At 42.5% G+C, this 14,147-nt stretch overlaps 1 protein-coding gene across 1 annotated transcript in view; it reads right to left on the bottom strand.

Annotated features, from left to right (window-relative positions):
* The window catches only part of SLC25A26 (solute carrier family 25 member 26), a 112,350-nt gene that overhangs the window by 82,093 nt on the left and 16,110 nt on the right, over positions 1 to 14,147 (bottom strand). Inside the window, exons 4-5 of the mRNA XM_018554608.1 lie at positions 7,601 to 7,705; positions 6,454 to 6,501 (exon numbers count right to left, since the gene is read on the bottom strand). Of these exons, the coding sequence (XP_018410110.1) occupies positions 6,454 to 6,501; positions 7,601 to 7,705 (153 nt within the window). The remainder of the gene's footprint in view (positions 1 to 6,453; positions 6,502 to 7,600; positions 7,706 to 14,147) is intronic.

The raw sequence follows: 14,147 nt of genomic DNA, 5'->3' as shown, positions 1-14,147 counted from the left end.
CATTGTCATTCAACCTGAAAGACAAGTGGTGGTGTAGGAATGGAGGAAGATGAAGAGGTCAATGCCCTATGGTGAATAGTGCTTTGGCAATTTTTTATTTTTTTACGGGAGGGATATAAAAAAAAAAAAAAAAGGAAATAAAAAAGTGTCAGTAACCCCAAAATTTGTATGCATTAAATTTAGAATGCATTGGCTGGCAATTCACCATAAGGGTTATTAACAGCGGAGCTGCCCCATAAGCCAATGAAGAGAGATTCGTGGGGTAGCTAGCTAGGAGGAAAAGAGGAAGTTCATGGCTTCCTAAAAGATGGCAACTGGAGCATGCACAGGGAGAGTGGCAATGCAGAAGACAAATGATCACCTGGAGGTAGAATCACAGACTTCCTCTTAACTCCACCTACCGATCGTAGAGTTTGGTGAGGAGTATTATATTCCCAAACTGGTTGAAATGGGTTTACTGTACATACAGTTTAAAGGTCACGTTATTGTCTCTCTACCTAGGAATAAATACTGACCTCTCCTTTACTTCCCCACCACTCCATTTAGCCACTGGAAGAAAAGAAAAGCTGCTTAGACAGGGCTGAGGACTCTTTCTTCCCCCATGTGACAGCACTGGGCCACTTACCAGCCCTATCAAATGCTCTCTTTTCTCAAAGTACGAGGTATTTCCTTCACTTCAATGAACAGGGAAGCCGGGGAGCAAAGAATAAGCAAGTATATGCTGCTGGGGAGGCCTTAAAGGGAACCTGTTGCTTTGGCTTGCATGGGCACAGTCCAGGTTTGCTTTAAGTGCTTTTTCACAAATAAGGTCTTTCTTTTTTCTAAAACTGCACAGCAGTAGTAAGATACGTATGGCTAGGCCTTCAACACATCCATAAACCACTGTCAAAGGAACACAACGTAATACTCAACTTATCGAAGAATAAAGTCTGAAACCCAGAAATTGCTCTTTCACAGTTGCCATCACTCGGGACTGTACTACACCCTTAATCCATTTTACAAAATAAGCTGCATGAGGACAAAAGCACAATGTTTTATTGAAAGAAAACAGACAGGTGGCTTTTGAGGTCTAAGCTGATAAAATCTCTCCTTTTAATTCACTCCTTTGTTGTCGTGGAAAGTCTATCTGTCGGACTTAAACATGAAGGTATGCCCTGGTCCTGATGATTACGGCGAACGGTTAAATAAATACGCTGATTAGACAAGGAGCTTGGTTTCCTCTTGTGTAAAATTTCCGATTAATAATAGTGTCTATTTAAGATAACTGCTTAAAACTTACAACATTTGTTTAATGGGAAAATTCCAAACATAAACTTATTTTTCCCATGAAGCCAGGACAATGCTATTCTGACAGATGTCATCCGTCCCCCCACCCCCACCCCCTCCACCCGAAAGGGCAGAATTATTTGACCAATCAGAGGAATGCACAAGCCAAAAAGATTGTAATTTAGATCAATGGGCTCATAGCTTTGGAAAGTAACTTTATATTAAAGTGGAACCAAGACATGGTTTTTAGTATTGGAACGAGGGGATAGAGGTAAGCTGGCCATACACAACTTGAATTTCGGCCAATTCAGTGAGAAATTCCAGCTGTGGGTGGCCTTGCAAACACCACCCGGTTCAGCAAAAGTCAATTTAAAAAAATCGACTGAGCCAGGTGGAGAATTATTTGGTTGAACAATGACTGCATATTTCAGATGCAGTCACTGTTTGGGTATTCAGGCAGCCACGGGTGTCATTGACTTGAACATAAAGTACATCTAAATCAAGCACAGGTAGCAGAAGAACTCTCAGCATAGTCAGTGCACTTTTTAGTGAGGATGGGAGATCAAGTGTTTTTCTCTCAGTCAGCCCAGAGGGCTATAGAGAGAAATCTGTGTATTGCTGACTTTAGGCATACAGAGGTAATATCAGAGTGCTTGCCAGGATGATTAGCAGCTCTGAAGGCATTACATCTACTTGTAGATGGGGGTGTGGGAGCAAAGGAGATCTGTGATTAATGACAGATCAGGGTTAACGATACAGTACTAGATGCATGTTATCTTCACATGCACACTCATTTTCTATGTTTAAAACATCTCAACCAAGTTCCTAGTGGGACCCCTTTCACACCATGGCACCCTAGCAGCTGCGTAGACTGCTATTGCTATAGTTACGTTATGGGGTTGGGATGTAGGGCTTGGTCCATGTTGGAATACTAATGCGAATATTCTCTTTTACCATCTCCTCTGAGTTTTCCCCTGACTTTGGACTCAAATACCAAATCAAATCACCAGCCTTCTGCACTTCAGAGGCCTTTGTATCTATAGTTTGTGATTTTTCACTAATATGCCTGTTTAAATGGCTTTCATAGACTTCAACAGTATATTTTTCTGCATTTGTTTGTGCTGTACCATTTCTAAGACACAAAATTTCCAAAATTATTTGTTTTCCATGTGGCCTCATCTATTCCCTCTATAATGGCTATATATGTTGAAAAGAACAGAAAATGATTTATAGGAAATGCACCCAGGATCCCATTGCTGGAACTGGCCACTAAGCCATCTTGGCTGCATTAGATAAATAACCCCAGACTAACCAAATTTGTGTATGTATACCTTTAAATATCTATAATGTATTTTTAATTTAGCTAACATTTTAAAACAGACTTGTAGGAGTGCCTGCATTATGAGCCGATGGGTGGTAGGTGGAGGTCCATAGGTGAACTTACAATAGAAAGAAAGTTCAGGGTTGAGGTCACCAAAATGGAGATTTCACTAAGCAAATAGGCAAGAGGCTTCCATTGGATAATAGGTCTAGATTCAGCAACGTTATGTGCCCAGAAAATGAGGTCAGCTGACTACTTGAATATACTGAATGATCAGGTTTTTCCATCAAAGGATTTTTTCCCTGATGGCACATTTGGGCATATTCCAAGAGGACAATGCCAGGATTCATCGGGCTCAGATTGTGAAAGAGTGGTTCAGGGAGCATGAGACATCATTTTCACACATGGATTGGCCACCAGAGTCCAGACCTTAACCCCATTGAGAATCTTTAGGATGTGCTGGAGAAGACTTTACGCAGCGGTCCAATTCTCCCATCATCACTACAAGATCTTGGTGAAAAATGAAGGCAACTCTGGACGGGAAATAAATGTTGTGACATTGTATAAGCTTATCAAAATGATGCCAAGACAAATGCATGCCGAGATCAAAGCCAAAAGGTGGTCCAACAATATACTGTGTGCGACTTTTTTTGTTGGCCAGGCAGTGTATGTATTTCAATAAAGACTTTCCTTATGCTGCGCAGCCACATAGCACAGCAGGTGCAGGTGGATCACACAGGTATATGCATCAGTGCACAAAAAAAAATTATCTTTACACGTTTTGTATACTACGTATCGCAGTGATTGGCCAGTGCTGTACTTTTAAATTAACAAACCCCGCTGTCCTCATTTTATTTCTAAAATCTCCATTTGCTTGAAAAATAGAATTCGACCTGATATTGCTTTGATTCAGATCATTCGAGTCTCTGTCTTCAGTAATTGCACAACTGTATTTGTCAAAGTGTTCCCATGCAATTACCAGAGAAGTGTTACTGACACTTTAATTCAACTCCAGCTAATCTGTGTGAACCTTTTTGTTACATTATAAGACCTAATTAAGAGAAGCGTAAAATGAAAACTAAATAATTCAGAATCGGCCCTGGTGTAATCATCCATTATATGGGAAGCAAAACACTTGTTTCTGGAGTTTGAAGCCATCCTTTAAAGTTGCAATTATGCTGCTTAATGGTATCAAGCCAGTTTTGCGCAATGTCAACTAAAATTTACTGAGCCCAAATATTAACTCCCTGCATTAAATTAACAGTGTTCTAGTACTTAGTAATACTTGCAATCTTGACTGGTTCAAATACAAAACACCCACTCTGTGTGTGTGGGCAGGAAGGTAAGTAGTGGGAAACATTTGAGAAAACCCAAATCATTTCGAAAGTTTCTGCATCATTGTCTCCTTAAATGCTGCATGGCCAACCGGGGGAAGAAATGGATTGACCATGACGGATGTTCTGGAACAGTACTGTTTTACCCAAAGACAGGCTGGTGCCCCTCCAATCTCTATGGGCACAGACAGGTTCAACCAATACAAACATCAATGTTTAAAAACATTAGTATGAATAAGCGTTTAGCGGCCAGAACACACATGAACAGTCAGCAGCAATCTAGTGTCTGAAGATACCTTAGGGCAGCACAGTGGTTTAGTCCTGCCTTATAGAACTAGGGTCCTCGGTTTAAATCCCAGTCAGGACACTTAATGTAGTTTGCATGTTCTGCTCGTGCTTGTGTGGGTTATCTCCCACACTCCAAAGGCATGCTTTTAGATTTATTTGCCCTTCTAGGTCCATTACGGCTGCCTCACCTCCTATCTACCCCAAAACCGATTTGATTTCTCCCAGTTCCCTGGGAGAAAAGCACTACAGAAATATTAATTAATAATAAAGTGATCCTTTGGTCACGCTATGGATAGTCAAGTATTTACACATTTTAATAAGCAGTAAATGTGCTTTAAAACAATCCTTCACTGACCTCTGTAGCTACAGGCACTGTAGAGCAATTCTTCCTCATTCACAGCAGAAATACTGAAGTTGTTTAAGTTGTTTTCTCAGCAGCTCAGCCTGCACAGAAGACAGTTATTACCTCTCCCATCGCCCATACCTCTGATTTCCACTGTGATGAAGAAAAACATCACCACTAAAAGAATCTTCAGAGTCAGACATTTGCAGAATGTTGGGTGTCTGGTGCCCTGCTACACTTAGTGGGTTCTCCAGATGACCCCTACGTCACTGATGTCTTCTGTAGTGATTTTAGGAGACAGTCAAATGAACCATCGAGTGCAGATTGTGACCAGGCACATAGGACTTTAAGAAGAGGCAGATTCTAAAGATTCTTCCGGGGCATCAAGTTCTCTTCAATACAGAAGAAATCAGCGGCGCAGACAAAGGGGGGGCGGGGGGGAGCTATTAATTGTCTTCTTCGCAGGGGGGAACCTTTTTTTGCAATTTTATTTTAAAAGACAAAGTTGCTTTAGAGCTCAAGCCTGGCAGACTTGGAAAAAAATACAATGGCTTCCTACCTGCTTTGCATGAAAATGCTGTTCAATAATAGAAAATACTGTATACACCGACCTAATCAACAAGAAATAGCATCCAACCCCCTACCTAATAAGCAAAGCGCAGGTTTATCTCAAGATGAGAAAATCCTCATCTCCCATATCAATAATTGTTTTCATTCCGCTGACTGCTATCTGGAAATTAGCAAATATTTCATACGGAATCAGTTTTGAAGGTTCCTTTATGAGTACACAGAATAGAAAGGACCCCAATTAAATTCCATACAAAGTGCTGCCATTTTGTGAGGCGAACACACCTCGGAAAGGTCACATTCTGATCTTTTTATCGCAGCTGGAAAATTAATTACTCCGCTGACATATGTCAGAGTGATTTTTATAACAGAGCTGAGCTGGGCCGGAGTTAGTCATTTCGTCCATTTGTTAGTATGCAAAACCGCCTCTCATTGGCATGAAAATGTATTCATTAATTTCTGAGGTCTAGGGTAAGTCAGGGCGACTTGTACGCCTTTGTATTATATCCGCATGTTGATGAAATCTGATGGAAAAACACGTGTTTGGTAGGCTAAAAAAATCATGACGGGATAATGCTCTTCTGGATTATTTAAAAAACAGCTCCACTGAAAACTTATATATCTGTCTTTTTGGTTGTTAGCAAGCTGAACCACGAGCTGGTTTTCAAGAAAACCAGGCTATGGACAGTTGAGTATTTACATGTTTTAACAAGCAGTAAATAAGCTTTAAAACAAGTCCCCACTAACCTCTGTAGCTGCAGGCACTGTAGAGAAATGCATCCTCACAGCAGAACCATTGAAGACTTCCAAGTTGTTCTCATTAGATCAGCTCCCCGCAAACAGCAGTATTCAGTAGCTCAACTCACCCTGCTTCCCCGCTGAGCAATGACTTGGCAGTGCTCAGCTAACCCTGGTTCCCCTTCCCAGCAAAGATTCAGCAGTCTAGCTCCCCCTGCTTAGTATTGATTCAGCAGTTGAGCATTACTTGCTTCCCCTCCCAGCAGTAAGTCAGCATTTCAGATTCCCTCGCACCCCCTAGCAGTGTATCATTAGTATATCCCCCTCTGTTGCCCCCTCAGCTCAGATACCCTGCACCCCTCTCCAAGCTTTGACGCAGCAGCCTTCCTAGCTTGACTACATGAAAGGCTGGGATTTGAATATGACTTCGGCTGCCTCTTGTCCTACTGATTAATTTGCTACGCAGTTTTTATTTTGGATAAATGCTGCTTATATATTCTTCATCATATGATCAGATTCAACTGCGTGGGTTAATGAACAGTTTACTTCACCAGCCTTAATAAACTGTATCATGGAATGAAAATGCAATGACTTACCTCTCTCAGTACTGTGCTTTTATACCCTCGATATAGACCCCTTATACCCTGCAAAATAAAGGCAACAGCTGACATCATAAGAATGCAAAGTCTATGACACAAGCAGCTCTCTGCTCAGTTATATAGAGATACAATAGTCTACAAACATCTACAAAATCAACATACCTATCTCCTAAGCTACATAAAAAGGTTAATGTAGGGGGGTGAGGGGAGCTGGAACAGCACAGACAGTAATTAGATACTCCCAGAATAGGAGAGGACCATGATGTGCAAGGAGGGAGGGGCAGTCCTAGGGAACTGACTCTTCCTGGAGTCGTCAAATTTTCTAGCAAGTTCAAAGGCACGTTGGAAGAGAAAAAAAATAATGTATGGAAAGGAAAAACACTTCAAGTAAGAATTTAAAATGCCTGATCTGTATGTGCTATTACATGCATTTTTTTGGTTGTTGGTGACAGGGTCTCTTTAATAATTTCTAGACCAGATTGTGTCCCAGTCTGGAACTTGGCATGTACAAAAACTATGGAAATGAAAAACACTGCAAGTAAGCATTTAAAATACTCATTTTTTTCTGTGCTTTTTATTGCAATTATTTAAGTTGGTAATAGGGTCTCTTTAAAGGGGACCTTTCACCTCAATGGCAAGGTTCACTTATTCAAATTGACTTCCCTAAAACACTACATAAATGTAGTGAAGTGCTAGGGCTTGGTTCTCCCAAGTCCACCCAAAACTGTCACTGACACCCCCCTCCAGGCCCAATCAGTTCTGGAAGGGGAATTTCCCACCCCTTTGTGATGCGTAGCTTTGGGATGGGGAATGCCCCTGCAGGAATAGGGCCCAGGGATCTTGCAAGCAGGGAGGATGACATCAGCCCCTGTCAGGGAAAGGTCACTATATTATATATATTTTCCTTTCCACGTTTCTTTTATGCACCGTTTTAGGGAAGGAAGGGGGCGCCTTGAAAAACCCAATCTTGCCACTGAGTTGGAAGGTCCACTTAAGGTTGGGATGAGCTGCACCCTAATGTATAGTTTTATTTATTCACTTTTGCTTTGACACCAAAATCTTGGATAAATGTTGGATCAGCCAAGAAATAGGTCTTAGTACATCAGCCTTATCCGAAATTCTACAAACTATTATCAAAACGCACCTCATGGTGCAGCGTGGCGGCAAACATCTGGTACGTAGTGGAGGAAGGAGACACTTGTGCCCTCTGCTTGACCACCTCAGAGGGAACACGAATAAGGCAAGCAACCTGGAAACAAAAATCAAAAGGTTCTACATTGGTTTAATTTGATGTAAAGTACAAGCTTTTTGTAGGATCAGGACCGTTCTTATAATCAGGTAACCCTAGGTGGTTGCCTCAGGTGGCATCTCATAGGCTCACGTGGGAGGATGGCGCTTTGTGGCCAGAGTGTCCCAGATTGCTCAGAGCTCTTAGCAACCTGTGAAGCTCTGGCTGGCATCCCGACCAGCTCCTTGCAACTTCCCCCCTCTGTAACATGCACCACCAGCAGGCCCCTTCACCTATCCACCACCTACCCCATCAACCTGAACCACCAGCACACCTACCCACCAATATGCACCACCAGCAATTGCCTCCCACACACAACAGCCTCAGGCGGCAAAAAGGCTAGGGACACCCCTGTGTAGAATTTTCTAAAATCTGTTAGAATGCAGATTGTTGGACCAACTTTGTACTTCAAACCTCCATGATATCGAGTGCTGTTGTACACCGCACTGGAAGAGACTTACATTTGCTGAAATTTACCTGCAATCTGGGTGACGGTGAATGGCTATTGGTTACAGGGAATTGTTCTGGAGCCAACCAGGGTGGTCCTAGCTGTTGCAATGAATGGCCAATCATTGCCTTTGCTTTTACTTTTGTATAGAGTGGGCATGAGTTAAAAAATGCTCCTACGTTTTTATTGCTTACTCTTTCTCCAGTGGGGAGATTTTCTCTTACTTCCTAGTGGCAGGGTATAAGAGCGACAGGAAGTGATGGAAAAATGTATCCAGCAGGGACAGAGAGGAGAAAAAAATGTATTTGTAGTACAATAGGGAAAAGGGTAGTACCTCCGTTAGGCCTGTGTGTGCCGCCCTGTTCTGGTGAACTTATTTCTTGATGTCACAGGGTTTCACTAGGACCCACAGTGAGAGCAAATCTGCCCAGTGCCATCACAGACAACTAAAGGCCATCTCCAGGAAAATACTAAATTGCTGATTTCACTGTACACTGTAAGAGTCTGAGAGTGTGCATTAGAAGCTGCAGCAAGCCAGAGAGAGCCCGCCTCAATTCCTAGCTGGAGAATGCCCAGCCCTCCCCATCTGACTGTCCCTGACCACCCTTTTCATTCATTGGATTTCAACTCGTGCAAGCATCACAAGTGGACGTTACCTAGAATGGTCTACATGCAAATGCAGCTTGCCTAGAAACACCCACTTCTCTAGACGAGCGCCCACCATCATTTTGGTATTTGCATAACTCCTCCCACAAGCCAGGCAACTGTTTTCTCCAGGGCTAAGGGGTTTTGAGAGGAGTATTGAGGCAAGTTACTGCGATGTTTTCAGGAAGATATGTACAGCACCCTGCCGACCCCTGCCACCAGCAATGATCTGCCTAAATTCATTGAGAAGCACAGAAACCAAGTGATGACATCACTGAATCTAAAAAAAGGTATGTCATAAAAAGTGAAAGGTTTTATTCAAAAATATAATTAGCACGTTAAGGAGGAACCAAAAACGGCAAAATATTAAATCAGATTAAACTTCAACTTTAACTTATTAGAGGGAAATCTTCGAATGGCTACGCTTGTTCTGGTTACAACTGTTTACGAGCAGGTTCCCCTTACTTTGCAGAGATGTCCTCTTATTTCCTGTTGTGTCTACAGGACAGGAAGTGAAAGAAAATGTCCCCAATGGGACACAGATAACTCGATTCAGAATCATTAAAAAAAAAAGAAGGTTTAGCTTTAGATATAAGCTAGGTTTGGGGTTAGTCTTGCTTGCTCTGAAGAAATTATTTGGGCGGTCAACAGAAATGACAGGCGGTCAACAGAAATGAATGAAATCAACCCTTGGCCTTTGATACAGCAGCAATTCTGTTAAGTACACTTGTACATGGTACACTTGGATGCGGTTTATGAAAAATAATTGTCGGTAGGATGTTCCAAGCATCCTGGAGATTTTGCCACAGTTCTATGCAGACTTTGGTCATTTTACTTGCTTCTGTCTCTGTAAGTGTTCCCAGATTGGCTCCATGATGTTGCAATCGGGGCTCTACTATTTTTGGCAAATGTTCTCTTTGCTGCAGGTATTTCTGTATGATTCTGGCCATGTGTTTGGGGACATTGCCATGTTGTAGAATGAAGTTGAGACAGATCAGATACCTTCCTTAGTACTACACCATGGATCTGAATATGGCTGTGTTTCACAGCAGTAGGGGTGCTATCACTTTCAACCAAATCAAGGGTGACAAGGGAGCAAGGAGCCGGCTCCCCGACCCATCAGAAAGCCATGCAGCGTGTAATGACTTGCCGCCTAGCTTCCCGATTGGTCGGGAAGCCGGCCAATCAGAAAGCCGGACTACAAGTCATTATCCGCCCCCCGGCTTTTTGAAATCTGGCTTCATGCTCCCTCGTTTTTGTTTTTTGTACCTGCCAACAAATTGTAATTTCTTTCCAGCCAGTCCTGATATTTACACATTCCAGCCTGCTGGGGAATTACTTTTCGCTACAGCAGTTAAAGCAATACAGCAAGGTCACCTCCCTGCTTACAAACTGTGATTGAACAGTAAGGGAGTAGCAGCAGAATGATCAGCTCATTCCTCTGCTCTCTCCTCCTACTGGAAGTTGCCTCGTCAGTACATGCAACACATCTGAATGGCTCCTGGTGCTGTCATTTCCTCTCCCAGCCAGAGTTCTATTGTGCACATGATTGCAAGAGGTTGAAGTCAAATTCAGGTACTTACACTAGTTGCAGCAGTAAAAACACATTTTATTTTTTAGTGAATATATAACTCCATGTTATTTTATACTGTAGGTGCCTCTTCCCAGTTATTGACATATTATTACCAGTCTACAAAAAAGGCTGCTGCAAGCATGTGCACTTCGTGTTTGCGGTTTAACTAGTTATCTGTATTTTGATGCCACACCAACGCATTCTTCGGGGTAAGGCATCACAAACTGACTACAAGTTTTGTAACTGACGAGAACTGACAAGGAATACGTCCCTAACACAACATGAAACCGTCCAACCCAGTAAAACGAGCCTGGAGTCCCAGACGTGTTGCTACAATTAGGCCTCTGGCGGAACATCTATGTTGAATTAAGTGGCGCGGTGTGCATGGCTGGTTGTGTGTTAAAAAGGCGCTCTGATTAAATGTGAACCGTGCAGTATTCCACCAAATAGCTTCTTGCTTAGCAGAGGCGCGGTATGAGGAGGGAAGCTTGTGCTCAGCGGAGTTGAAGATAAACAGAATAACACTGACCATTACATCCTGTCAACACAGATTTGGCCCCCTGTATGAATGTGTCAAAAAAATTAAGAACCTTCTGTGTTGCCGCTAGCAACTGATCTGATGCTTTATTTCATTTTTAAAGCGAGAAGATTTCAGAGATTTCCAGCTTTGCAGTTAAATTTGAAAATAAATCCTATATGTTTGTTATGTAACATAGTAGGCAAGGTTAAATAAAAGGCCAAGGTCCGTCCAATTCAGCCTATGTGTGTGTGTCTGTATATACAGCTGAAACTCGATTAGAATATCGTGCAAAGTTCATTTATTTCACTAATGCAACTTAAAAAGGTGAAACTAATATATGAGATAGACTCATTACATGCAAAGCAAGATAATTCAAGCCGTGATTTGTCATAATTGTGATGATTATGGCTTACAGCTCATGAAAACCCCAAGAACCCCAAATCCACAACCTCAAAAAAGTAGAATATTATATGCAATCAATAAAACAAGGATTGTACATAGAACAATATCGGACCTCTGAAAAGTACAAGCATGCATATGTACTCAGTACTTGGTTTGGGCCCCTTTTGCAGCACTGACTGCAATTACTTTTGCACGATATTCTAATTATTCGAGTTTCACCTGTATACATGTATTTAAGCACTCCCCATATCCTTTTATATTTAGTGACTAAAGAAACTCATCTAGAAGCTTCTTGAACTTATCTAAGATACCACTGCCTGTGGAAGGGAATTCCACATTTGTACTACTCGCACAGTAGTAGAGTCTTTCTGGAGTCTAAGATTGAACCCCCTCTCTTCTAACCTCTTGTTGTGTCCGCGTGTTCTCAATACAGTTCTCAGTGAAAACAACTTGTTCCTTATATTGTGGTCCCCATTGATGGATTTGAAGACTGCAGGAGGTTATTCAAAAAGGAGCCGAAGGATCCAGCCATAGCTTCGGCTGATCCTTCAGCTCTCTTCGGCCGCCGGAGCCCTTCAGTTCAGTCGAACCGAAGGGCTGCTGTACGGGCTATTCACTATAGCCCATACAGCAGCCGAAGGCGGCCGAGCCGAAGGCATATGCTTCGGCTCGACTGGGCTGAAGCGGGGAGAACAGCCTGCCGAAGGCTGGCCTTTCACCCCGCAAATGACAGCTGGGCGGAGCCAGCAATGATCTCAGGGCTTACTCTGCCTAGTTGTAATGACAGATAAGTGTCCCCAAATGACCTGGGGACGCTGAATTGCCATTAAACAATGACAACTGGGCGGAGCTGGTGAACGGCAGTGAGTGAGCTGCCGGAGCTTAGGCTCAGCCAATCCAGATGTTGGATCGGCTGAGTCGAAAACCTTCTGAACTTCGGCTCAGCCGAACATGTTTGTTTGTGAATAAACCCCTGCAATAAAGTCCCCTCTTGAGCTCCTCTTTTCTAAGGAGAATAAGTTTAATTGCTGGAGGCGTCTTCATAGTTCAGGCCTTCCATCCTTTTAATTAAATTTGTAGCCCTTCTTTGGAAATTTTTTCTACACAGTTTTGTATCATCGGCAAAAATGGAAATTGAACTATCTATCCCAATCTCTATGTCATTGATGAATAGGATAAACAGGATTGGTCCCCGGACCGACCACTGGGGCACCCCATTCCTGACTTTTGCCCAATTAGAGAATGACCCATTTATTACTACCCTCTGGGTCTGTTCTTGCAGCCAATTTGCCACCCATGTGCATACAATTTCATCCAAACCGACAGACTTAAGTTTGTGAATCCAACGTTTGTGGGGTACTGTATCAAATGCTTTAGCAAGGTCCACATACATCACGTCCTATTCACACAGCATTCCCCAAAAAATGTTTACAAAGATTTCTTTTAACTTTTAGTTGCTTCTTTGTAGCATGTTTATACATAGGATATTATAGGCAGCTTCTTTTGCTTAGAATAGATGGCAGTGTGTAGATAAGGGACCAAGTGAGAGTTTTTTTGGGCAAGCAGAGCTAAATGTAGAGCAAAGAAGCCATTTGTTCATTTATAAGTGATCTCGGTTCTCCGGGGGGGTGGGGGGGGGAGGGGTGCATTGGGGAACCTGGCCTTGGGGCACCACAGAGAGTAGATCCAGCCTTGAGTGTGATGGGTCTGTAGCTACTACACTGGTTGTATCTTTGCCCGGTTTGGGAAGCGCCATGACATAAGAAAACCATATTCTTAAAACGACACTGAAAATGGCCGGCATATATCCGCACAGCGTCGGATTCAGAGTCATTCGGAAGAGGCAGGCCTGTGCACTGCACTCTAAGTCCAGGGTCAAAACTGCAAGCTGACCTCAATATGTCTAGAAAATAAGAGAGATTGCCGACTTGTGAAGTTCAGCATAAATATTCATAGAACTTCATGCTTCATAACACTCCATGCCTTTACATTAGCTTTTTGTTTCCTTAAACACACGGAGGCGAAAGGGAAAGGATTTCAGGATGGAAAAAAACATTAAGAAAAAAAACACAATCTACCTGTCAGAGGGGGGAAGGTGATCACAGCATGGCTTCCTGACTTCTGTGGCGCTGCGATATTGGCCCGTGAAGGGGACTTACAGAGTAATGACTTCCTCTATATTCTAAGCTCAGTCTATTTTATCTTAGATTATCTTTGATCTTTTCCTTTCTTCCCATTTGAATCTGAGCTCCGAGGCATCTCGCTGCACAAGAACAAAATCCGCCATGCCCTCTTCCAAAGACTAAACCGAGATAATGTCATCTTTGGGCCGCTTGTCACATCCATTTCCTAGGAAACGCCGGAACACCGTCGCAAAAGACGGTGACATTTAGACATCAAAATGGGTGAAATGTTAAACAATGAACTGCTTGAAATTGTTTCTTCTTATCTGTCTTACATATATTCAAAGAGTGTTATTTGGGAAGACAAGGTGGCCTCGTTCCTGCGGTTAGGGAACAATCAGGTGAAACAAAATATTAATGTTTACTGAAGTGGTAACGAATATCCGCATTGCTGAGTTGTATCTCCTTCCCTGTAGACTGACTTTAAAAAGTTCTGGTTAAAAGGTAACTTGTCTGTGGTCAACTTTGACAAGTCTATAAAGTGATATTTTACTGGGTTTTTTTTTTATTACCAGGTACTTCCATGACACAACTTTTCAGAACAATGTAGGTTTTCTAATAAGAAAGTCCAGCACTACCTACTCACTTTTCTGCTGTCTAATTGAGAACCCTCAGGGGCCATAGAGTAGGGA

The sequence above is a fragment of the Nanorana parkeri genome, unplaced genomic scaffold, assembly GCF_000935625.1.
Source record: "Nanorana parkeri isolate BGI_ZX_2015 unplaced genomic scaffold, ASM93562v1 scaffold9, whole genome shotgun sequence".
In the NCBI taxonomy this organism is placed as follows: domain Eukaryota; kingdom Metazoa; phylum Chordata; class Amphibia; order Anura; family Dicroglossidae; genus Nanorana; species Nanorana parkeri.
The sequence above is the reverse complement of the archived record's forward strand: the minus strand, read 5'-3'. Positions and strand labels throughout refer to the sequence as shown.